Source organism: Geotrypetes seraphini, chromosome 13 (genome assembly GCF_902459505.1).
Source record: "Geotrypetes seraphini chromosome 13, aGeoSer1.1, whole genome shotgun sequence".
NCBI lineage: Eukaryota > Metazoa > Chordata > Amphibia > Gymnophiona > Dermophiidae > Geotrypetes > Geotrypetes seraphini.
Window position 1 is genome coordinate 39,735,112 of NC_047096.1, and position 26,974 is coordinate 39,762,085.

Here is a 26,974-nt window from a genome sequence, read left to right on the forward strand (position 1 = left end):
CGAGACTTGGGGGTAATCGTCAGTGAGGACATGAAGTCTGCCAATCAAGTGGAGCAGGCTTCGTCCAAGGCAAGACAAATCATGGGCTGCATACGAAGGAGTTTCGTCAGTCGTAAGGCGGAAGTCATTATGCCATTGTATAGATCCATGGTGAGGCCCCACCTGGAATACTGTGTGCAATTCTGGAGGCCGCATTATCGCAAGGATGTGCTGAGACTGGAATCGGTGCAGAGAATGGCCACCCGGATGGTCTCGGGACTCAAGGATCTTCCATACGAAGAACGGCTTGACAAATTACAGCTATACTCGCTCGAGGAGCGCAGAGAGAGGGGAGACATGATCGAGACGTTCAAGTATCTTACGGGCCGCATCGAGCGGAGGAAGATATCTTCTTTTTCAGGGGTCCAACGACAACAAGAGGGCATCCGTGGAAAATCAGGGGCGGGAAACTACGAGGTGACACCAGGAAATTCTTTTTCATTGAAAGAGTGGTTGATCGCTGGAATAGTCTCCCACTACAGGTGATTGAGGCCAGCAGCGTGCCTGATTTTAAGGCCAAATGGGATCGGCACATGGGATCTATTCACAGGGCAAAGGTAGGGGAGGGACATTAAGGTGGGCAGACTAGATGGCCCGTGGCCCTTATCTGCCGTCTATTTCTATGTTTCTATGCTTTATCATGGTCGTTGGGCAAGGGAGGTATAGTATGTTGCAGTAGTCAATTAGTCCAAGGATGAGAGATTGTACCAAAAGTTGGAATTGTTTCTTGTCGAAGAATTTTCAGATTTGTCTTAAGTTTCGCAAATGATGCTTTGTTGATTTGAGGTTGCATGGTACAGCCTCTGTCAATCAGTACTCCAAGAAGTTTTAGTGTGGGTTGAATGGGGTATGAGATCAAGTTTATTGCTATGTTTGTTAAGGTTGGAGTTTTGCTGTTTTCTAGAAGGATGAAATTTGTTTTGTCAGGGTTGAGTTTTAGTTTGTGTTGCTACTGTTTCGAGTGTTTTGGGTATTGTGCCTGTTATGATGGGTTCTGGGTGGTTGAAGGGGAGGATAATGGTGATGTCATCTGCGTAGCTGTATGAGGTTATGCCATGTTTGTCTAGGCAGGAGCTGAGGGAGGCTATGTATAGGTTGAATAGTGTGGGAGATAGAGGTGATCCCTGGGGAACTCCGCAAGGGTTGGACCATGGTTCTGATTTTTCTTTAATTGTTTTAACCCTGTAGGTTCTGGATTGTAGGAAGCCTTTAAACCATGAGAGAACCTTGCCTGAGATTCCTATGGAGTCTAGCATTTGTAGGAGGATGTTATGGTCTACCAGATCAAAGGCTGCAGAGAGGTCTAGTTGTATGAGCATGATTTTCTTGCCTGTACTGAGATGTTGTCTAGCAGTGTCCATTAGTGTTCCTAGTATGGTCTCAGTGCTGTAGTTGGTTCTGAAGTTCAGCATTCACTCATGCGGTCAGAGAAATCTGCTGAGTTTGTTGGTGAGAGAATTCTTCTCTCTCTGAATATAGAGCGCTTTGAGAAATATGTTTTGATCCATTGCCCGTGGGTGACATGATTCATGTAGCAAAAGGGAATATGTTGAGGATGTAGAGCGCTTTGAGGAATATGATGTGAGCAATATCCCAGTACCAAGTTTTCTCAGCCTCCTGACAAAGGAGAGAACCTGTTCCTCCTTGCTTGTTTATGTAATACATTGCCACCTGATTGTTCATGTGAATTAGGAGGACTTGATTGGCTATCATATGCTGAAAAGTCTTGAGAGCATTGTAATTGGTCCTGAGTGCCAAGAGATTGACGTGGAATTGTTGCTCTTGGGCAGACCAGTGACCCTGTGTACGAAGACTGTCCAGATGAGATCCCTAAGCATACTTGGATGAGTCTGTGATCAGAACTTTCTGATGTGGAGGGATATGAAACAAAAACCCTCTGGAAAGATTTGAAGAGTTCATCCACCACTGCAGAGATTGATGAAGTGAAGATGTAACTGTAATCTCCTGTGAGAGTGGGTCGAGAGCTTGAAACCATTGAGATGCTAGAGACCATTGAGGTGTGCTGAGATGAAGTCTTGCAAAGGGGTTAACATGGACCGTGGACACCATGTGGCCCAGTAGTACCATCATCCGCCAGGCTGAGATGGAGGGAAAGTGATAAACCTGGTCGCAAAGCTGAATCAAATTGTCTTGTCTTTGCTGAGGGAGAAACACCCTGAGTTGAATGGTGTCGAGCAGGGCTCCTATGAATTGAAGAGTTTGAGAGGGTTGAAGTTGAGATTTTGGAAAGTTGACTTCGAATCTCAACTGCTGAAGCAAAAGGATTGTTGACTGTGTTGCTAAGAGCACCCCCTTGAGGAGTGGCATCTTTTATTAGCCAGTTGTCGAGATAAGGAAAAACCTGAAAACCTTGAGCCCTTAAAACTGCTGCTACTACAACCAGGCACTTGGTGAATACTCTAGGTGAGGATGCCAGGCCGAATGGCAGAAACTTGAACTTAAAGTGCTGAGCTACTTGAAATCTGAGGAATTTCCTGTGGGCAGGATGAACTCGAATGTGTGTATAAGCTTCTTTCAGATCAAGAGAGCATAGTCAATCATTCCAGTCTAAGAGGGGATATAAAGTTGCCACAGACAAAATGTGAAAATTTTCCTTTACTAAGAATTTGTTAAGGTCCCTGAAGTCTAAATTGGACGTAGACCCCTTGTCCTCTTCGGGATAAGAAAATACTGGGAGTAAAACCCCTGATTCTTTTGAGCAGGAGGTACTGTCTATGGCATTCAGAAGTAACGATTCTATCTCCCAAAGAAGAAGGGACGTCTGCTGAGGGTTTTAAAAAGACTCTCTTGGAGGATGATCTGGAGGTGTAGTGATGAAATGAAGAGAGTAACCCTCTTGAATGATTTTGAGAATTCAGAGGTCTGTTGTTATCAATGCCCAATGGGAATAGTATAATTGAAGCTGCCCTCCAATTGGCTGAGGGAGAGGCTGAGCTGGTGGAGGCTTAGACTTGGTTCTAACTAAAGCATTCCGATTCTTTTCATAGTCAGTTAACTTTTGTGTGGCCACCTCAATGGAATCATCAAAAAGCTTTTCTCCTAAACAGGGAATATTAACCAATCTATCTTGAAGATTAATGTCATATCCAAGGCCTTCAACCATGCCAGGCATCTCATCGCCACTGACATAGTGGAAGTTCTAGATGATAACTCAAAGGCATCATAAGCAGATCTCGCCAAATAATTTCTGGTTTGGGAAAGAGTGCGGATGATGTGGTGCAGGATTATATTTATCAAAGGAAGGTAGTTTCCGTACTAGATGTTTCATGTACTAGGATATGTAGAAATTGTAATTAAGGACCCTGTTCGCCAAAATGGAATTCTGATAAAGGCGATGTCCAAAGTTGTCCATAGTTTGGTCCTCATGCCCTGGTGGGCTTGAGGCATAGACTTTTGAAACAAAGGACTTTTTAAAAGTTGATTCCACAACTAATGATTGATGCTGGAGTTGTGGTTTGTCAAACCTGGAGAAAAAATTATTCTGTATATAGAAGCCAGCTCTCTGGAGTGTAATAGTCAAGGGCATTTCCCAATTTTTATGAAGAGTTTCTTTGAGAATACTATGCAATGGCAATTTGAGAAGCTCCTTGGGAAGCTCATCATAGTCCAAAGCCTCTAGATATTCAGCACTGAAGGCAGAGTCAAATTCCAGTTTAACAGGTAGGTCTTTACCCAACTGCCTAATAAATTTAGTGAAAGACAGTCTTTCAGTAGGAGATCGTGTCTTTGTCAGAGATTTGTGAGGAGAGGGTTCCAAAGAGGTGTCATAAGCCTCAGTTGCAGAGCCAGAGAGATCAGCATCTGTTTCAGTCTGTAAATCAGAGTCATAAACTTTGGTGACAGTGTATATCAAGTGGATCCACGCTTTCGACGGCTCCGATACTGATCCGAAGAAGAAGAGGAGGAGGTACGGCTTTCTTTTGTTTGGAAATACGTGATGGAGATCGTTGCTTCCTCGACTTCAAGCATCAAGTGGAAGAAGAACGTTGATGTCTTGATGTATCGATGGAGAATTTGACCGTCGATGCGATGATCGAAATCGTGGAGTAGAGCGTCGAGAGGATCAACAGTGACTGGATGAAGATCCATGGTGACGCTCTGCAAGAGAAGTGACTATGGTATCACAGGGCCTCGTGACAGTATGTTCAGGCCGAGCTAGTACTGACGGAGTCGATGCTGGTGCATGAAGTTTAAAAAGATCACCTAGCTCTCTTTAGAAAAACTCATCAAGTTTGTTCTGGAAAGAAAGCACCTGTACCTGTGGCTTAATTTTCAGACTTTCCCAAATTTTCCTTTTAAACAAAAAAAGCTTTTACTGATGGCTTGGTTATTAAAGAATGTTTGCAGGCTGCTGTACAAATGCTTTTACCTGATGGTTCAGAGAGAAAATACAATTCTACAGAAATAAAGAATGAATGCCATTGACCAAATTCAGTTGGCGCCTAACAAGACAAATTATGAACCATAATTTTCTGTTTTAGTGAACAATATGCAGACACAGGTATCTCATTAATCATCTCTCAGGAGTCACATTTATGGGTTTTACAACTGTTAATAAGCCAAAACAAAGTGAGTTTTAAAATATATATATATATATATCTCACTGTAGAATCTTTCTCAGATCCACTTTGTGGCCCTTTACATGAAAAAGGTTGAAGATCACTCCTGTACAGACATGAAATTCAATAATAATTTTAACAGTAGATTTTTAAGTTGATGTGGTGGACTGACTGTTCAAGGTGTGTGTGACGGTGTATATATTCTATCATGAGCACCTGAGCGCTGGGGAAGAGCAAACCCTGGACGGACACTGTATCAGAGGACAACTTGGGTTTAAGGATGGAAACCTAGGTTTCAACCAGATGAATTCCCCCATAATGAATGGGGAAAGAGCAGATAGAAACCACAGCAATTTGCATTGACTGAAGTAATTTGTATTGATTAAATTAATTTTTATTTATTTAATTGATTTTATATCCCATCCTCCCAGAAGAGCCCAGAATGGGTTACACATTTACATACATAGTACAGTTTAGAGTAGAGTGAGCACAGTACAAATTTATATACATAGTATAAATTAGAGTAATATGAGTATGGACTTCTTGCAGTAGTAGGACAATTTGCATATATTGAAGGATAATTTTGGCATGAGTGTCTGGATTATTTACAGTCGCACATCATTTTTAACTATTTTTTTCAAAATAACATAGGTGTTGGGCTTTTACAGTAATAGGACAGTTATGGCAATATTTCACGAATAATAGAAGATTGCTCGCGGGTTGGGATATACGGTGGGTCTGGTTTGACCTAGCTTGGGGAATGGAGCAGTCTTTGTGAACAGTACTAGATAAAAAGATGGGTTTTTATCACTTTCTTGAAGTTAAGTATTCCTGCTAGTGATCTGATGGTGTGCGGGTGGTATTCCATAATTTTGGTAAGAAGTGGGAGTAAACTCGTTTGTGGGCGTTTTCTAGCTGGAGGATTCTTGCTGGTGGAGTGGCAAGCCTTCTTTCGCCTTGTGATCTTAGAGGCCAGTTAGGGATATAGGTTAATAATTTTTCTAAGATGTAGGTTGGGACTATTATATTTTCAAAGAATTTGAAGGCTATGGCCAGGGCTTTGAAAATACAGCAGTTTCAAATAGGTAGCCAATGTGCAGCAACCAGCGCTCGAGTGATGGAGTCTTGCATGCTCAGGTTTCTGAGTATGCGAACTGCTGCATTTTGCACGTTGTAGTAGATTCTTTGAAGCCAGTCCTTTGAATGAGTTGTACTAGTTCATCCGGGATAGGACAAATGCGTAAAGGAGTTGTGTGAATTCTGCTTTAGAAAAGTATATTTGAATTTTTCGTAACTGGCATAGGTAGTAAAAGGATGTTTATTTGCATAAGAAGGGAATTATAACTGAACTGCAGTTTTGGAGGAGTGTTCTTATCCTACTGGGGAGGTTGGACTAATAAGTCAACAGACAGGGAGCCCATGGATTCATTGTTATTGATGAACGATTTCTCACTCTAGAGTATATGAAGAGGCAAGAAAGAGGACTTCTGGTTAGTGTTGATCTATGTTTGAAACAAGTCTCTGAGCTTTTTCTTAGAGATTCTGATCTTCTATAGGCGACCCTCATGGGGAGGAATGCTGGCCCTGGCCTAGTCCTCAGTAAGCCTGACTGGAGTGAACCAGAGTGGACTGCAGTGACCATAGTAGACCAGAGCGGACAGAGGTTTCATATTACAGTATGTCAGGTTGCTGATAGATAAAAGATAGCAAGAAATAAAAATCTAAACTTTTTCTTACCTGGGCAAACCTCCAAGATCCCACTCAGCACAGATATATGGTCCTGGGCGCATAATTACCCACAATCCAACATCTGCTGCAATCTTAAGAAATGCCCTACAGAGGAATATAAGGACAGTTACTCTTTTACTATAGTATCCTGTAAAGATAGAATGGGCTTATCCAACTGTTTTCTATTGGGGCCCACATTTTATATTTTGCAACATTTGGAAGGCCAAAACACATATTTTGTTGAATGTTTCATACAAACATAAGAATAGCCTAACTGAGTTAGACCAATGGACTTCAATCCCAGTAGCCCATTCTCACGGTGGCCAATCCAGGTCACTAATACCTGACCAAAACCCAAGGAGTAGCAATATTCCATGTTACCGATTCAGGGCAAGAAGTGGCTTCCCTCATGTCTTTCTCAATAACAGACTATGGACTTTTCCTCCAAGAATTTGTCCAAACCTTTCTTAAAACCAGTTACGCTATCTGCTCTTACTACAACCTCTGGCAACGCGTTCCAGAGCTTAACTATTCTCTGAGTGAAAAAAAATTTCCTCCTATTGGTTTTAAAAATATTTCCCTGTAACTTCATCAAGTGTCCCCTAGTCTTTGTAATTTTTGACAGAGTGAAAAATCGAACCACTTGTACCCGTTCTACTCCACTCAGGATTTTGTAGACTTCAATCATATCTTTCCTCAGTTGAAGTTGAAGAGCCCTAACCTTTTTAGTCTTTCCTCATACGAGAGGAGTTCCATCCCCTTTATCATCATGGTCGCTCTTCTTTGAACCTTTTCTAGTGCTACTATATCTTTCTTGAGATAGGGAGACCAGAATTGAACACAATACTCCAAATGAGGTTGCACCATGGAGCGATACAGGACCATTATAACATTCTTAGTCTTGTTAACCATCCCTTTTTAAATAATTCCTAGCATTCTGTTTGCTTTTTTGGCTGCTGCCACATATTGGGCAGAAGGTTTCAATGTATTGTTTACGATGATACCCAGATTATTTTCTTGGGCACTAAACTCCAAGGTGGACTCTAGCATCTGGTAACTGTGATTCAGGTTATTCTTCCTAATGTGCATCACTTTGCATTTGTCCACATTAAATTTCATCTGCCATTTGGACGCCCAATCTTCAATTTCCTAAGGTCTGCCTGCAATTTTTCACAATCCTCATGCGTTTTAACAACTTTCAATAGTTTAGTGTCATTTGAAAATTTAATCACCTCATTCGTCGTTCCAATTTCCAGATCATTTATAAATAAGTTAAATAGCACTGGTCCCAGTACAGGCACACCACTGTTTACTCTCCTCCATTGAGAAAAATGATCATTTAAACTTACCCTCTATTTTCTAAGAACATAAGCAATGCCTCCGCTGGGTCAGACCTGAGGTCCATCGTGCCCAGCAGTCCGCTCATGCGGCGGCCCAACAGGACCAGGACCTGTGCAGTAATCCTCTATCTATACCCCTCTATCCCCTTTTCCAGCAGGAAATTGTCCAATCCTTTCTTAAACCCCAGTACCGTACTCTGCCCTATTACGTCCTCTGGAAGCGCATTCCAGGTGTCCACCACACATTGGGTAAAGAAGAACTTCCTAGCATTCATTTTGAATCTGTCCCCTTTCAACTTTTCCAAGTGCCCTCTTGTTCTTTTATTTTGCGAAAGTTTGAAGAATCTGTCCCTCTCCACTCTCTCTATGGCCTTCATGATCTTGTAAGTCTCTATCATATCCCCTCTAAGTCTCCTCTTCTCCAGGGAAAAGAGTCCCAGTTTCTCCAATCTCTCAGCGTATGAAAGGTTTTCCATACCTTATATCAGACGTGTCGCTCTCCTCTGAACACTCTCAAGTAACGCCATATCCTTCTTAAGGTATTGCGACCAATATTGGACGCAGTACTCCAGATGCGGGCGCACCATCGCCTGATACAACGGCAGGATAACTTCCTTCGTTCTGATTGTAATACCCTTCTTGATTATACCTAGCATTCTATTCGCTTTCTTAGCGGCCGCTGCGCACTGTGCCATCGGCTTCATTGTCATGTCCACCATTACCCCAAGTCCCTTTCTTGGGTACTCTCGTTCAATAATATCCCTCCCATCGTATAGTTGTACCTCAAGTTTCTGATTCCCACATGTAATACTTTACATTTCTCAATGTTGAACTTCATCTGCCATCTCGTCGCCCATCCCCTTTGCAATTCTTCGCAGTCCTCTTTAGTCCGAGCTCCATTAAATAGTTTGGTGTCATCCGCAAATTTTATTATCTCACATTTCGTCCCTGTTTCTAGATCATTTATGAAGATATTAAATAGCAGCAGCCCCAGCTCCGAGCCCTGCGGGACACCACTCGTGACCCTCCTCCAGTCCGAGTAGTGGCCCTTCACTCCTACCCTCTGTTTCCTACCCTCCAACCAGTTTCTGATCCATCTATGAACGTCTCCTTCCACCCCATGGTTCTTCAGTTTCCGGAGTAGACATTCATGGGGCACCTTGTCAAAGGCTTTTTGGAAATCTAGATATATGATGTCTATGGAGTCTCCTTTGTCCATCCGTTTGTTAATCCCTTCGAAGAAGTGCAATAAGTTCATTAGGCACGATCTCCCCTTGCAGAAACCATGTTGGCTGGTTATCAGAAGTTTATTTATTTCAAAATGTTCATCGATGTTTTCTTTTATCAGTTCTTCCGCCATTTTCCCCGGAACCGAGGTCAGGCCTGTAGTTTCCCGGGTCACTTTAATTTTCTCAGGGGCCTCTAATGAGGAACTTTATCAAAAGCTTTCTGAAAAATTAGATACACTATATCAGGGGTGCCCACACTTTTTTGGCTTGCGAGCTACTTTTAAAATGACCAAGTCAAAATGATCTACTAACAATAAAATTTAAAAAAATACAAAGCACACTGTATGCAGAGAAAATATTAATTATCATTTATATTCGGGGGTTTTTTTTCAAAGAGGTCAAGGCAGATGACTTAAAAATTTTTTATTCAAATATGGAGAAAAATACCACCACAATTCACAGAACTTGTCAGCTTCAGAAGAAAAGTTCTGGCTCCTATTTTCAAAGTCTGCCTCCACCCATACCAGAGGTGTAAGAGACTTTAACGGACAAGCATCCAAGCCATCACCGGCGGGTTTCACCCTGACTGCTGATAGGCTTCTATTTTCCATCAGAAATTCTTTTCTGCACCAGACATGACCAGAAACCATAAATTACAACTACATTTACTTGAGACTTCCACCCATACCAGAGGTGTTGTAGGTTCTCCAAGGAGTTTAAGTGAGCCTTGCTGGCGGATTATGATCTGATCATTATCCAACTCCCACTGCAGTCAATTCAGCCTCTGAAACTGAAACAACTCAATTTTTATAAGAGGCCTATTATGTAGCAGGGGGCTTAGGGGTGCGCCTTTGGCAGTCGGGTCTGGGCTCCCTTCTGCCGGTATTAGAGTTTATCAAGGGAGGGTGGGGGTGGGCATCTCCTGCTGGTTTGCAGCAGTTCGGGAGAGGGGATCGCAATCGCAGCTGGAGAGATTAGGCATCTCTTCTGCTGCAATCGTTGCGGTGGGGGGGCAGTTACAGGATTCTGTAACCGGCGTTGTTTTTTGACAGACACCGGTTACAGAATCCTGCTTTTAGGCGAAGGACTGCCCCTCCTTCACCTAAAAGGTCTGGGTTTGGGACTTGGGCGATTTTTTAGTCAGGAATGTGGTGTAGGGACAGACGTAGTGGCAGTCTGGGTCATTCTCAAAAAAAAAAACCCTTCAATTTAGATGTTTTTTTGAGAATGAACATTTCTCTGCTGCCAACTTCAGCATCTACTGACTTAGGCCAAAAAGGGACTTAGACCTTTTTTGATTATGCCCCTCTTAGCCTCTTCAAACTCATCTGTGGGCTTACTGCAAATTGACCCAAGGACTACAAGGACCAGACGGACTCCACCTAACCAGAAGAGGTAGAAACGTATTTGGACATCAATTGGCCCGCCTACTCCATAGGACTTTAAACTAGGTAAGTTGGGGGAGGGTACATACTTATATCCCAGAGCAGTAAGAAACCACCCTGAGGAGGCAAGTCGCACTCACACTACCAAGTCTAAGGTAAGTACTAATGATATCCACAATAATTCAGGGAGAAATATCACTGATAATTTAGGAGCCACACTAGCTCGTAAAGGAATCTCTTCACAGATATGGAGGGCTATGTATGTTAATGCACACAGCTTGGGCAATAAAATTCTAGCATTAGAGACTGAGATAACAAACGCCGATCTTGACATGATAGCGATATCCGAAACCTGGTTCACGGAATCGCATGGGTGGGATATGGTTATACCAGGGTACAACCTACTTCGTTGCGACCGAGAGGGTAAATTGGGAGGAGGAGTAGCGCTATACACTAAGGAAAGCATCAAAACCACCAGAATCACAGATGTTAGATACACCGGGGAATCCCTCTGGGTGAACCTGGCCAGAGGGAATGAAAAAAGCCTAAACCTTGGGGTGATATATAGACCTCCCAGGCAACAGGAGGACAAAGACATGGAATTAATCGAGGACATAGAGAACATCACACTGCGCAGGGACACAGTAATGCTAGGAGACTTCAACATGCCAGATGCAGATTGGAACACACTCTCCGCGACTACAGGTAGCAGCAAAAGAATATTTACCTCCATAAAGGGTGCACGTCTCAAGCAATTGGTATTGGAGCCCACCAGGGACCAGGCGTTACTAGATCTAGTTCTCACCAACGGAGATAGCGTCACGGAAGTCTCAGTAGGAGACACACTGGCCTCCAGTGACCATAATATGGTATGGCTCAACCTCAAGAAAGGTTTCCCTAAGACAAACACAGCAACAAGGGTTCTCAACTTTAGAGGCACAGACTTCAACTGCATGGGAGATTTTGTCCATCGGGAGCTACATAAACAAGCAATATCTGACAATGTGGAGGATATGTGGTCGTCTCTGAAGTCCATCCTAAACGAAGCAACAGACCAATACATAAAGACAGTAAGTAAACGCAGGAGAAACAAAAGACCCCAATGGTTCAGTAAAGAAATTTCAGACCTAGTTAAACAGAAAAAAGACGCATTTATCACCTACAAACATTTAGGCAGAGAGGGGGCGAAAGAGGACTATCTAGACAGATCTAAAGCTGTCAAAACAGCAGTCAGAGAAGCCAAACTCCGAATGGAGGAAGAGCTAGCACGGAAAATTAAGAAAGGGGATAAATCTTTCTTCAGCTATATTAGTGACAGGAAAAGAAACAAAGATGGGATAGTACGCCTGAAGCAATCGGACGGTAACTTTGCGGAATCAGATTCTGAGAAGGCAGAACTACTAAACAAATGCTTCTGTTCAGTGTTCACCCGCGAAGCGCCGGGAGCTGGTCCACAGCTGCAGACGGGAGATAACCAGAAAGACACGTTTCAAGATTTCGAATTTAAGCCCAGTAGCGTCTATGACGAACTATCAAGACTCAAAGTAAACAAAGCCATGGGACCGGATAACCTACACCCCAGAATGCTCAGGGAGTTAAGGGAAGTCCTGGCAGAACCATTATCTATTCTTTTCAATCTTTCCCTAAGCACAGGAAGGGTCCCCTTGGACTGGAAAACCACCAACGTAATCCCACTCCACAAAAAGGGCTGCAGGACAGAGACAGCAAACTACAGACCAGTGAGTCTCACGTCTATAGTGTGTAAACTCATGGAAACACTGATCAAACAGAATCTTGACACAATCCTAGACGAAGAAAAACTGCGTGATCCACACCAACACGGGTTCACCCAGGGTAGATCCTGCCTATCTAATCTGATTAGTTTTTTTGACTGCACTGGGTTACTAGACAACTGGACGCCGGAGAGTCACTGGACGTGGTATATTTGGACTTCAGTAAAGCATTTGATAGCGTCCCTCATCGAAGATTACTGAACAAGCTGAAATCGATAGGATTAGGAGACACTCTAACTACATGGGTTGGGGATTGGCTGAGCGGTAAACTTCAGAAGGTGGTGGTGAACAGTACCCCATCCGAAGCATCGGACGTGATCAGCGGAGTGCCGCAGGGCTCGGTCCTGGGCCCGATTCTATTTAACTTATTCATAAGAGATATGACGCAAGGACTTAGAGGAAGGGTATCACTGTTCGCCGACGACGCCAAACTTTGCAACATAGTAGGCAAAAGCTTATTACCTGATAATATGACACACGACCTACTGTTGCTGGAACAATGGTCAACTACTTGGCAGCTAGGCTTCAATGCTAAAAAATGCAAGATAATGCACCTGGGTAAGAGAAACCCGCGTAGAACTTATGTACTAAATGGTGAGACCTTGGTTAGGACCACGGCGGAACGCGACCTAGGGGTGATCATTAGTGAGGACATGAAGGTTGCCAATCAAATGGAGAAGGCTTCCTCCAGGGCAAGACAAATGATGGGGTGTATCCGCAGAGGTTTCGTCAGCAGGAGACCTGAAGTTATGATGCCGTTGTACAGAGCCATGGTGAGGCCTCACTTGGAGTACTGTGTTCAGTTTTGGAGACCACACTACCGAAAGGACATGCTGAGGATCGAGTCGGTTCAGCGAACGGCCACCAGGATAGTCTTGGGGCTCAAGGATATCACGTATGAAGAAAGATTTAAAAAATTGTGGTTGTACTCACTTGAGGAAAGAAGAGAACGGGGAGATATGATTGAAACATATAAGTACATCACGGGACGCATCGAGTCAGAAGATGATATCTTCTGGCTCATGGGACCCTCGACCACCAGAGGGCATCCGCTGAAAATCAGGGGAGGGAAGTTTCATGGCGACTCCAGGAAGTACTTCTTCACCGAAAGAGTAGTGGATCATTGGAACAGACTCCCACTCCAGGTGATAAAGGCCAGCAGCGTGACGGATTTTAAGAGAAAATGGGATACTCACGTGGGATCTTTAAGGGAGTAAATTCAGGGGAGGGGATACTTGGAATGGGCAGACTTGGTGGGCTATAGCCCTTTTCTGCTGCTTTTTTCTATGTTTCTATTCGTACATCCAAACAACAACCTTCATCTTACTTACATTAAACTGCCTCCACCCATATCAGTGGTATTGAAGTTTCCAGGGAAATTCTATGACTAAAACTGGCGGGTTCTAACCCAACTGCACGTCAAATTCCCCAGGCGTCCAGACAGCCTCCTCATCTGAAGGACTGCTTTACAAAAAAACAAAAACAAAACAACCCCAACAAACAGTTTGTCTCCTTCCACCTTACCAGTGGTGTTATGCCTTTTCTGGGGTACCTATGTGAGCTTTTCCGACGGGTTATACCCAACCGATTGTCAGGCCACTAAATAAGATACCTCAAAACAGGGAACGCTCTGTCAAAATGTGGCCAACATTGCCTCCTTCGTCTTAACTCGAAAGGAGCTTTAAGTTTTAGTTGCAACTTAGTCAACAAACACTACAGTCTTCTCAAAATCTTCAGTACCGCTCGATGCTCACAATATGAGCCCTTTAGAGCATCATGTATAATCAGCCAATCGCAGCGGTTCTCCTCAAATGCCATTCGACATCGACACAAAGATGCTGCATATCAACACACTTCCAATACTGTTTCTAAGGTGTTTAAACTCGATTCTCTTTCACCATATTTCTGAGATACTTGATCACAAGGATTAGCAAACAGCAATTGAAAATCTTCATCAATATACAAAATTTCTCATTCGTTTTGTTTTCAAATTCACATATTACAGCAGCCTGAACACCTACAGTTCCTATTGCTGCTTGATGAATAGCCTAGCTCAAGGCTTCAGATATACCATAGATCATAAATGATTAAACTGGCAAAAGCTCCATATGTTAGCAATGAACTGTTAGGAAAAAAGGTAGAATTCCTCTTTTTCAAACTAAAAGATCATAGCACAATCACGTACCATTAATTTATTTTCAAATCGTTCCAAGGATCTATTTATATTATACACTACAAAAATATAATCGACCAAGATCTTCCTCTAACACCTCTTATTATCAGAGACATTCCTCTCACCAGTCCCCATGGCACCATCTAGGGGCAAATCAACCATTTAAACCAAATCTACCAGCTAAGCAACAACCTGCAACCTGTCTGTGTCGACAAAGCAGCCATTCTTGGCACAAATCCAGTATTTTCATTTCAATGCTCAATCATCAGCACTGATATATGGTGCTTTCAATTATACTCAACAGCTACAAACTTCGCCCTCAAAATTTTCCAAAGCTTCAATCACTCTGATTTCATCCTCTTCTTCAACAATTCCACTCTCTAAACTGCACTACCGACTAGTGCTGCCCGATTCAGGGAAAAATTTTTTCATTCGATTCAGCCTATTGAATCAATTTTTCGATTCGATTTTCCTGTATAATTGGGTGGGGGTTTTTTCCCCCCAAACATCCTAGTGGATTTATTTTATAGTCTCTTCACCCCGTTTCATAGCCTCTTCACCCCCTTTGCCCTCTCCTACCAACACTGTTCCTGTGGGTATATGATACCAAGATGATACCAAGATTTGTAACAGAGTAGACACCGAAGAGGGAGTGGAAAATATGAAAAAGGATCTGCAAAAGTTAGAGGAATGGTCTAATGCCTGGCAACTAAAATTCAATGCAAAGAAATGCAGAGTAATGCATTTGGGGATTAATAATAGGAAGGAACCGTATATGCTGGGAGGAGAGAAGCTGATATGCAAGGACGGGGAGAGGGACCTTGGGGTGATAGTGTCCGAAGATCTAAAGGCGAAAAAACAGTGTGACAAGGCAGTGGCTGCTGCCAGAAGGATTCTGGGCTGTATAAAGAGAGGCGTAGTCAGTAGAAGGAAGAAGGTGTTGATGCCCCTGTACAGGTCATTGGTGAGGCCCCACTTGGAGTATTGTGTTCAGTTTTGGAGACCGTATCTGGCGAAAGACGTAAGAAGACTTGAGGCGGTCCAGAGGAGGGCGACGAAAATGATAGGAGGCTTGCGCCAGAAGACGTATGAGGAGAGACTGGAAGCCCTGAATATGTATACCCTAGAGGAAAGGAGAGACAGGGGAGATATGATTCAGACGTTCAAATACTTAAAGGGTATTAACGTAGAACAAAATCTTTTCCAGAGAAAGGAAAATGGTAAAACCAGAGGACATAATTTGAGGTTGAGGGGTGGTAGATTCAGGGGCAATGTTAGGAAATTCTACTTTACGGAGAGGGTGGTGGATGCCTGGAATGCGCTCCCGAGAGAGGTGGTGGAGAGTAAAACTGTGACTGAGTTCAAAGAAGCGTGGGATGAACACAGAAGATTTAGAATCAGAAAATAATATTAAAGATTGAACTAGGCCAGTTACTGGGCAGACTTGTACAGTCTGCGTCTGTGTATGGCCGTTTGGAGGAGGATGGGCAGGGGAGGGCTTCAATGGCTGGGAGGGTGTAGATGGGCTGGAGTAAGTCTTAACAGTGATTTCGGCAGTTGGAACCCAAGCACAGTACCGGGTAAAGCTTTGGATTCTCACCCAGAAATAGCTAAGAAGAAAAAAAAAAAATAATAATTTTAAATTGAATCAGGTTGGGCAGACTGGATGGACCATTCGGGTCTTTATCTGCCGTCATCTACTATGTTACTATGTTACTATGTATAAACAAAATAAACAAACAAAAAATACTTGTCCTCTCTCTGTTAAATCCTAGCTCACGTTCGCGGCCTAACACCAGCTCTGGAAGGATACACATTTCAAATCTGACATTTTGTAATCACAAAACAGAAAATAAAATTATTTTTCCTACCTTTTGTTGTCTGGTCATTTTTCAAATAATGTTGGTCCCAGGCTCTGGTTGTCTTCTGATCCCAGGCTCTGGTTGCTCTCCTTCTTTCTTCTTTCTCTGTGCTAACCATCTAGCTTCAATCTCTGTCCTCCCCCTTCTGTTTCCCTTTCCTCCCCCGGAGGTCTGACATCTTTCCATCTCCATCTCCCCGAAGCTGCAGCGATGGATCCCACCATCCACAGATCCACCATCTCTCCTTTTCTCGACTACCCTTTCATCCAGCATCTCTCTTCTGTGTCCCTGTCCCTATTATCCTCTCCAGTAGTGTCCTCAGGTGTCCTTGTTCCTATGCTCCCTCCATGCCCAGCATCTTATCTCTGTTTCATGTCTCTCCTCATATCCAGCTTCTTCAACATATTCATAGGGGATCTGACTCAAGGGCTTCAAGGTAAAATAACAATATTCGCCGATGACGCCAAACTATGTAATATAGTAAGTGAATGCAGTTTACAGAATTATATTGCGCAGGACCTGCTTACATTGGAAAGTTGGTCCTCAACCTGGCAGCTAGACTTCAATGCTAAGAAATGTAAGGTCATGCATCGGAAATCCATGCAGGACGTACTTCTTGAACGGAGAAACTTTAACTAGGACTTCAGCAGAACGAGATTTAGGAGTAATCATCAGTGCAGACATGAAAACTGCCAATCAAGTGGAGAAGGCTTCATCTAAGGCAAGGCAGATATTGGGTTGTATCAATAGAAGTTTCGTCAGCCGAAAGCCTGAAGTCATAATGCCGTTATACAGGGCCATGGTGAGACCTCATCTGGAGTACTGTGTGCAATTCTGGAGGCCACATTACAGTAAAGATGTGTGCAGAATTGAATTGGTTCAGCGGACGGCCACCAGGATGATCTCGGAGCTCAAGGGTCTCTCGTATGAAGAGAGACTGAACAAATTGCAGCTCTACACTCTCGAGGAACGTAGGGAGAGGGGAGACATGATCGAAACATTTAAGTACCTCACGGGACGTGTCGAAGTGGAAGATGATATTTTCTTTCTCAAGGGACCCTCGGCCACAAGAGGGCACCCGCTCAAACTCAGGGGCGGAAAATTGCATGGCGACACCAGAAAGTATTTCTTCACAGAGAGAGTGGTTGATCATTGGAACAAGCTTCCAGTGCAGGTGATCGAGGCTGACAGCGTGCCAGACTTTAAGAATAAATGGGATACCCATGTGGGATCCCTAAGAGGGTCAAGATAAGAAAATTGGGTCATTAGGGCATAGACAGGGGGTGAGTAAGCAGAGTGGGCAGACTTGATGGGCTGTAGCCCTTTTCTGCCGTCATCTTCTATGTTTCTTTCTCTCTTCCTTACCTCCTGAATCCCCTTCCCCAGGTACAGGCTTTCTCCTACTATCTCTCCTGCCATCCTGCACCCTCCCCACCTAGTTTGGAGCAGTATCTATCCCTCTTGTACTCTTCCCCTTGTGATCTTGCATTTCTCTCTCTTTCTCCATTAGTTCAGCACCTCTCCTCTGCTTTCCTCCCCATCTTTTTGGTTTGGTCTCTCTCTTCCCTTCACTTCACCCCAAGTCTGGCATCTCCCCTCCCCTCTTACTCCTTCCTCCTCCTCCCTCTGCACAGGCCTGCCTCCCTGCCGCGAAGGCCTGCTCCCCTAGCTTCCCCACTTTTACCTTAAGCTAATACGGCAGACTGCAGGATTGCTGGTGTTTCAGCGATCCCTGCAGCTGCAGTCATCCTCAGCAGCATGTTTCCTCTGCCGCAATCCTGACCCTGACATCAGAGGAGGGGCGGGACCGTAGCAGAGAGAACGTGCTGCTGAGGACGACAGCAGCTGCAGGGATCGCTATAGCACCAGCTTAAGGTATTAGCTTAAGGTAAGAGTGGGGAAGCTGGGGGAACATGCAGGCCTTACTGACTGACCCTCCACCCTCAAGCAGGAGTGGCAGCGGACGGCCAGCAAATCTGGAGAGAGGGTGGATCTGATATTCCATACATTGGATGTTCACAGCATTTTGATGAAGTACCTGGCAGTGACTGAGTTTAGAAGACCAGATCATCTCTTTATTTTGTTTCATGAGCCACAAAAAGGAGAAGGGTCAACTACATGTTGGATCAAGGTTGCCATTAAGACCACCTAAATTTTGGTGAATAAGACTGTTCTGAGTGTCCTCAAGGCCCACTCTTCTAGGGCCCTGGCTAAAGCGCTTTATCAAGCGGTTATGTGGTCCTCCCTTAATTCTTTTCTAAGGCATTATAAGTTAATTTGTGGTTTAGAGGTGCCAACGCCTTTAGCAGGGTGGTTAAAAGAAAGCCTTGTCATCCTCTTGCCCAGATGTATGGGGTCTGGTATATTCCACTTATATGGACTGATCTAGCAGGACATGAGGAAGGTAAAATTTATTTTTATGGGTTAGTTTCCTCTTCTTGAATCCTGCTAGACCAGTCCACCATTCCATTCAGAAAACTGGGGCTTGGAATTACCTACTCCCTGCTTGGGGGCCTGATAGTCCCAATCCTTGTCTCTCAGAGCTCTATAGCTTCATTTTGTTTAATGTTATTTAATTCTGTTTTTGTTTTTTTTTTTTGGGGGGGGGCAGAGACTCCAAAGGAACCTACATGGTACTTTTATTTATAGGTTTTATTAAAGGTATACTGACTAGCTCAGGCTACACACCTACTGGTTATGTCACTGAGATTTGTTTGTCTTTTTTCTACTTCTATTTGCTGGTCAGGGAAATATAACTCACTGGTATGGTATAGCAGGACACAAGGAAATTAAATTATAAGGTAAGAATAAATATTATCATGTATTCCTTTTACAGTTTCACTTTTCTCAACACAGACTCATGCTGATTGATTATTTAAATCATGATTTAAGTGGATTTGATTTAAATGAAATGCACCCTGCTCCCTGACTAGTGATTTAAACTGTAACTTAAAACATGACGAAAACTGATTGAATTTTAATCAAATTCACCTTGTCACAGATCTTACTATATTGATGAAATACCTCATAATTATACAGACATTGTTCCTTTAGGAGCAATTCCAAACTGCAGCACATTTTATAAAGGGGAAGCAGTGAGGAGCTATCCAAAGCTAACCACTCTGAAGTTGTAGTGTCTGGTCTACAACTCACTACCCATTCCTTTGAAATAACAGTAAACCTCACAACCTGAGTCATATATTCAAAAACAACAGTAAAAAAATATTAATAATGATCTTTGCTGAGACTGCATATCCAAGTAATGATAAACTATAACCCCACCAAATCACTAGCACAGATAATCTAAAGCAAGCAAAACTTCATCACATACTCAATGTCCATGTTCCCACTGAAGTCAAACTTCCCTCTTGCTGGTTCATGAAGATTCCACGCTACATACCTGCAGAGGAGGGGAAAGTTAAAGATTCAATCTTATCATAGAAACAGTTTAAACTGATGAAATGCTGCACCCCATTCTTCATCATCCACTACCCCTACAGTAACTATCTCCCATTCTCCCCAATCACCTTTTCATTTCTCCATCTTCTTTCTAAAGATCACATATCCTACATTGCCCAGTTAAATACTGATAACAGTAACAGTGGTGGCTTTAGTTATAGCAATTAGAGAATGACACGGTGACAAAATTCATCACCGTTCCTGTCCCCGCAGATAACTGCGGGAAACCATCTTCATGTCATTCTTTAAGGAGAGAGGGAAGAATCTGAGTATGAATGGCCACAACCACTGACCCTCAAGCTTTGCGTTGAAGAATGCTGGGGTAGAAGGACTGAGGTTGAAATAGACACTACAAAATTACATAGGATTATTTCCCGCAGTTATCCACGGGGACGGGGACGGTGACGGTGATGAATTTTGTCACCGTGTCATTCTCTAATAGCAATAGTAGACCCTTTGCAGCACTTTGGGATTTCCCCTTCCTTGTCATACTACAAACATAAAAAATCATAAACTCTTTTCATGGATATTTGAGTGAAAATATTTGCACTAAGGGGGTCTTTTACTAAGGTGCGCTAGCCGATTTAGCACGCGATAAATGCTAATGCGTCCATAGAATATAATGGACGCATTAGCATTTAGAGTGCGCTAAATTGGCTAGCGCACCTTAGTATAAGACCCCCTAAGTATTTCACAGAATCTCAAAGCCCATTCAGCTTCCTCCACTTTCTCTCAAAACTCTGATCTATAGTCTAAGACTCTCAAATTGTGTGCCCCGAAGAGATTCCAGAATTGTACTTTATTTTTTTTAATTCCCTCCATAAGTATATACTAGAATAGATGACATGTACATCGAGTATGCAAGAGTCTGTCAATGTTATGAGTGTCTGTGCGAAAGGATGCAACTGCCCAGGCAAGCATCATTCTTTGATGTGATTGGTCCTTGAAAACTAATGGCAAGTAATTTTAATTTTAGTTTTTATAAAGTAGTTATCCGAACTTGAGCACCAAAGCAATCGAGGCTTTGTTACCATTTTAATCTTCTTTGCGAACTTGGATTTTCAGCTCTGACAGAAATTAAATTGAAAAAAAGAGAACGACTGTAGATGGTGGATGATGCAATGTGTGTTTGCTTGTCGACAATTGAGCTGTGTTTTGCATTAATTTGCACTCATAAACAAGCACATCCATTGCACTGATTAACAATTCTATTCTATCTACTTTACCCCTCCCCCTTTTTCACAAAACCGTGAAAGCGGTTTTTAGTGCCAACTGGCGGGCTGAATGCTCTGCGCTGCTCCCAACACTTATAAAGTTCCTATAAGCGTTGGGAGCAGCGCAGAGCATTCAGCGCACCAGCCTGTGCAAAAAAAGCACAGTTACTTACCGTAACAGGTGTTATCCAGGGACAGCAGGCAGATATTCTCACATGTGGGTGACGTCATCTACGGAGCCCCAGCGCGGACAGCTTTTCAAGCAAACTTGATTGAAGTTTCAAGTTTGCTACACTGCACCACGCATGTGCATGCCTTCTTGCCCACTAGAGGGCGCATCCCACCTCGTGGTCCTCAGTTCCATAACTAGCAAAGAAGCCATCCCCGGGGAGGCGGGCAGGTTGTGAGAATATCTGCCTGCTGTCCCTGGATAACACCTGTTACGGTAAGTAATTGTGCTTTATCCCAGGACAAGCAGGCAGCATATTCTCACATGTGGGTGACCTCCAAGCCAACCAAAAAAGGGCAGATGGGAGGATGGCAATTTAGGAAAACAGATTACGTAACACCGACTGGCCAAACCGGCCGTCGCTTCTGGACAAAGTGTCCAGACAGTAGTGGGAGGTGAACGTATGAACCGAAGACCAAGTGGCAGCTTTACATATGTCCTCCATAGGAGTGGATCGGAGGAAAGCAACCGAAGCTGCCATCGCCCGGACCTTATGCCCCGTGACTCGACCCGGGAGCGGGAGGCCAGCCTGAGCGTAGCAAAAAGAAATACAAGCAGCCAACCAGTTGGACAAGGTGTGCTTAGAAACCGGGTGTCCTAAACGATTAGGATCAAAGGACAAAAATAATTGAGGAACCTTCCGATGAGACCTGGTACGTTGGAGATAAAATGCCAACGCCCTCTTACAGTCAAGCGTGTGAAGCGCCGTCTCGCCAGGATGGGAGAGGGGCTTAGGAAAGAACACAGGAAGGACAATGGACTGATTGAAGTGGAAATCAGACACAACTTTAGGTAAAAATTTAGGATGGGTGCGGAGAACCACCTTATCATGATGGAACACAGTGAAAGGCGGATCCGCCACCAAAGCTTGCAACTCACTAATCCTTCGAGCAGATGTGAGAGCAATCAGAAATACCACCTTCCAAGTAAGGAATTTCAGGAGAGACTTGTCGATAGGCTCAAAGGGAGGTTTCATCAGTTGAGCTAAGACAACATTCAAATCCCAAACGACAGGAGGAGGCTTCAGAGGGGGACAAACATTGATTAGACCCTTCATGAAACGCGTCACCAGAGGATGAAGTGAAAGAGAACGTCCATCCAAGTGCCTATGGAAAGCCGAAATGGCACTGAGATGTACCCGGACAGATGTCGTCTTCAGGCCGGAATTAGATAAATGTAACAAATAGTCCAGTACCGAAGACACCGGGACCGAATCCGGATCCAGATGACGCGAGGAACACCAGGAGGAAAACCTGGTCCACTTCTGGGAATAACAAAGCCTGGTCGAGACCTTGCGCGAGGCTTCCAAAACTTCCCGCACCGACCGTGAAACCTGGACCGAAGTCAAGGGGAAAGGAACCAAGCGGTCAGGTGTAACGACTGAAGATTGGGATGTAACAGCGAACCCCGACTCTGAGATAGCAGAGAGGGAAACACAGGCAGAAGCAGAGGCTCCCTGACACTGAGTTGAAGAAGCAGGGAGAACCAGTGTTGACGAGGCCACCGAGGCGCAATGAGAATCATAGTGGCTCTGGACGATCTGAGACGAACCAACGTCCTCAAGATCAGGGGAAAAGGAGGAAACGCATAAAGGAACCTCCCTCCCCAGTCGAGAAGGAAGGCGTCCGCTTCCAGACGGTCCGGGGAGTACATCCGAGAACAATACAGAGGTAGTTTGCGAGTCTCCGGGGAGGCAAACAGGTCCACTTGCGGAGTCCCCCAGCGGTCGAAGACCTCGCGCAGGACTCTGGAGTTGAGTGACCACTCGTGCGGCTAGAGAAGCCGACTGAGTTTGTCTGCCAAGCAGTTCTGTTCCCCCTGGATATAGACCGCCTGTAGGAAGATGTTCTGGGAGATCGCCCATTCCCAAAGGCGCAGAGCTTCCCGGCAAAGGGGCCAAGAGCCTGTCCCACCCTGCTTGTTCACATAGTACATGGCCACCTGGTTGTCCGTTCGCACGAGGACTACCTGGTCGCGGAGCAGGTGGCAGAAAGCACGAGCCGCCAGAAAGATGGCGCGAAGCTCCAACACATTGATGTGACAGCGTCGGTCCTCCACCGACCACAGGCCTTGGGTCCGCAGCCCATCGAGATGGGCCCCCCCACGCGTACTCCGAGGAGTCCGTGGTCAGGACCTTGCGAGGCGGAGGGACGAGAAAGAGCAAACCCCCGGAAAGATTCGAAGAATCGGTCCACCAACGGAGCGAGCGTCTCAAAGAAGGAGTCACCGTTATGCGAGAAGAAACCGGATCGCACTCCTGGCGCCACTGAGAGGCCAGAGTCCACTGAGGAATTCTCATGTGCAGCCTGGCGAACGGCGTGACGTGGACCGTCGAAGCCATGTGGCCCAGAAGCATCATCATGCGCTGGGCCGACACCATTGGCAACTGAAGGATCAGCCGACCCAACCGAACCAAAGCTTCCAACCGCGGAGGGGGAAGGAAGGAACGGAGGCGAACAGTGTCCAGCACTGCGCCTATAAACTGAAGAGATTGGGCCGGGCATAATTGGGACTTGGGAAAGTTCACCTCGAACCCCAGTCGTTGAAGGAAGGCGATAGACTGTAGGGTCGCTGAGATAACCCCTTCCCTGGTCGGGGCCTTGATCAGCCAATCGTCCAGGTAAGGGAAAACCTGAAACCCCCCGAGACCTTAGTGCTGCAGCAACTACCACCATAAACTTCGTGAAGACTCGAGGGGACGAGACCAGGCCGAAGGGGAGGACTCTGTACTGCAGGTGCAGCTCGCCCACCTGGAACCGTAAGAATTTGCGGAAAGCGGGATGCACCGGAACATGGGTGTATGCTTCCTTCAGGTCCAGGGAGCACATCCAGTCCCCATCCTCCAAGAGAGGATATAAAACCGGAAGTGACAACATCCGGAACTTCTCCCGGACCAGGAACTTGTTGAGCTTCCTGAGGTCTAGAATGGGGCGTAAGTCCCCGGTCTTCTTTGGGACCAAAAAGTAACGGGAGTAAAACCCCCACCCCCGCTGGTCGGAGGGTACCGGTTCCACCGCCCGAAGCCTCAACAAGGCCCTGGCCTCGGCCATGAGGACGGGGAGCTGGGTCCGGTTGTATGGGTAAGCCCCCGGTGAATGTTCCGGCGGCACAGCACAAAAGTTGAGAGAGTAGCCCTCTGAGACGGTCCGGAGCACCCAAGCGTCGGATGTTATCTCGGTCCAGGCCTTGTAAAAGGACCGGAGTCGACCCCCAATGGGAAGGGGGTCCGGCGCAATGGCGGAGGGGAGCCAGCCCCATCCGCCCATCCCGTCAAAAGGACGGCGCGGGCTTGGCAGGACCCTGCGCTGGAGATTTGGTTTGTCCCCCTCTGCCCTGTCGAGGGGGGTGTCGAGATGGTGGCCTTGAAAAGGCCGGGGTCGACTTTTGAGGATACCTCCTGGGGGGAGGCCGGAAAGGTTTCTGCGGCGTGGCTCGAGGTTTTGGACGGACCAAGGAGGCTAACGAGCGCTCCTGTTCCGAGAGCCGTTTGGTCGCCGCCTCCAGGGATTCATCGAATAATTCGGACCCCACGCAAGGCAAGTCCGCAAGGCGTTCCTGCAGGTTTGGGTCCATATCGAGGGTGCGTAGCCACGCCAACCGGCGCATAGCCACCGCAAAGGCCGACACCCTCGATACCAGCTCAAACGTATCGTACACAGCATGGAAAAGGTACAACCGCAATTGAGACAGGTTGGACACAAACCTGTCGAACCCTTCCTTGCGGGAGTCCGGCAAGGCCTCACGAAATTGGGGCAAATCCTTTACCATACCACGTAGATAGGAGGAAAAAGTAAAGGCATAATTTAACGACCTGGTTGCCATGAAGGAGTTGGCATAGAGGCGACGACCAAACTTGTCCAGGGTCCTACCCTCCCTGCCGGGCGGAACCGCCGCAGAAACCCGGGAGGGTTGCGTCTTTTTGAGCGCAGACTCGACCAGTAGAGACTGGTGGGAGAGTTGAGCCTTCTCAAACCCCTTGGGTGGTATCGTCCTGTACTTGGACTCCATCTTAGACGGCACCGCTGCGACTGTAAGAGGTGAAGTCAGGTTTCTAAGCAAGGTCTGATGAAGGACCTTGTTCAGGGGTAGTCGAGGGGATTCCCTAGGAGGGGCAGGAAGGTCCTGCTCCTCGAGGAACTCCTTAGTGTATTGCGACCCAGCCATGAGGTCCAGGCCCAAGGCACGCGCCATGTCCTGCACAAAGCTAGAGAAGGAGGACTGCCTGGCCGGCGGGGAGGGAGTTCTCGACCTCTCCGCCGAACAAAAGGGGGAGGGCTCGTGAGAATGACGGGGCTCCCTACCGGACCCCGAGCCCCATGAGGCCAGATCTAGCGGTCTCGAGGTGGTCGGGGAACGTCTCCGCCTCGAAGAACCCCTGGGAGACGTCCCAGGCGTCCGAGGAACCGAGGTACGCCCCCTTTTCCTCGGCGAGGAGTCACGAGAACCCCCTCTCGCAGGGGAATGGAGAAGCCTCAGGTTATCGAGACGAAGCTCCGAAACCCGCAAGGCCTCGCCCCCGAGCGGCGAGGAGCGACCACGTCGCCGAGGAGAGCCTCGCGAACGCTTCGGCTTCCTCGGGCGGCGCCTCGCCCGAGGCCGGCCCGAGGGCGAGGAACCCCGGGAGGACCTCGAGGAGGAGGAGGAGGAAATCCGTCTCACACGGCGCACCTTGTCCCGGGGCCGAACGCTGCTCTCAGGCGGGGCCCCCGAGGTCGAGGTCGAGGGCAAGGTCGAGGCCGAGGTCGGTGGTGCCCCGGCCGCCGAGACCGAGGGCGTCGAGACCGAGGTCGCCGAGGTCGGAGCCCCCGAGGCCAAAGCAGTCGAGGTCGCAGCCCGCTGCAGTTGTTCGAGGGCGCCAGACAGCTCCGAGGAAATCAAGGCTCGGAGTAGGTCCTGGAAAGCCGGGATCCCAACCATGGTAGGCAGGTCCGAGGCCGGGGGATGCTCCCTGGAGGGCGACCTCGGTCTCGAGTATTCCCTCGGGGCATTAGTGGCCGGAGTCCTGGGCGGGGCCGAGGACGACCCACCCGCCGCAGAGGAACTCGAGGATGGCTTCTTCGATGACCCTGGAGTCGGGGATGGAAAAGAGGACTTACCCTAGGCAGGTTTGGTCGGGGCCCTCGGCTTCAAAGTCGAGGTCGAGGCACGCGGCGACGCCGAAGGCGCCGAGGCCGAGGTCAAGGCCGGGGCCGAAGCCGAGGCCGACGTCGAGGCCTTTCCGGGCGCGGAGTCAACTTGAAAAAGCTCCGCCATCCTGGCGCGGCGTCGACGAAGCGCTCTAGCCTGAAGAGTGGCACACCGATCGCAGGAACTTGTCGGGTGCTCGGGTCCAAGGCAGAGCAAGCACCACCGGTGGGGGTCAGTGATGGATAGTAACCGCTCACACCGGGTGCATTTTTTAAAGCCCGTCGAGGGATGGGACATGAAAAGAAAGTGGCCGGGAATGAACGAAGTCCCGCGGCCGCGGCTCCCGGGAGCCCCCGGAGCCGAACGGAGGAAGATTTTTTTTTTTTTTTGACGAAAACGACGAACTAATTCGAAAAAAACAATAAACAAAGCACAGCGACCGAGCTAAACAACCCAGACGCGGTGTCAGAAGGCTGAAAAACAAGAGCACAATTTCCACAGGGCTTCTGGCTACGCGGAAAAAACTGAACTGAGGATCACGAGGTGGGATGCGCCCTCTAGTGGGCAAGAAGGCATGCACATGCGTGGTGCAGTGTAGCAAACTTGAAACTTCAATCAAGTTTGTTTGAAAAGCTGTCCGCGCTGGGGCTCCGTAGATGACGTCACCCACATGTGAGAATATGCTGCCTGCTTGTCCTGGGATAACACTATATATTTCAATCACACTTAGAAACACCGGATATCATTTGCACATTTTCACTTCACTTTATTTCTCTTTAATATGTTTTTGTATGACACTATCACCTTTGTCATATC

At 46.3% G+C, this 26,974-nt stretch overlaps 1 protein-coding gene across 3 annotated transcripts in view; it reads right to left on the bottom strand.

Annotated features, from left to right (window-relative positions):
• The window catches only part of GLB1L2 (galactosidase beta 1 like 2), a 228,484-nt gene that overhangs the window by 155,805 nt on the left and 45,705 nt on the right, over positions 1 to 26,974 (bottom strand). For all 3 annotated transcript variants that reach the window (XM_033919320.1, XM_033919318.1, XM_033919319.1), the window contains exons 3-4: positions 19,461 to 19,529; positions 6,357 to 6,452 (exon numbers count right to left, since the gene is read on the bottom strand). In XM_033919320.1, coding sequence (XP_033775211.1) covers positions 6,357 to 6,452; positions 19,461 to 19,529 — 165 coding nt within the window. The remainder of the gene's footprint in view (positions 1 to 6,356; positions 6,453 to 19,460; positions 19,530 to 26,974) is intronic.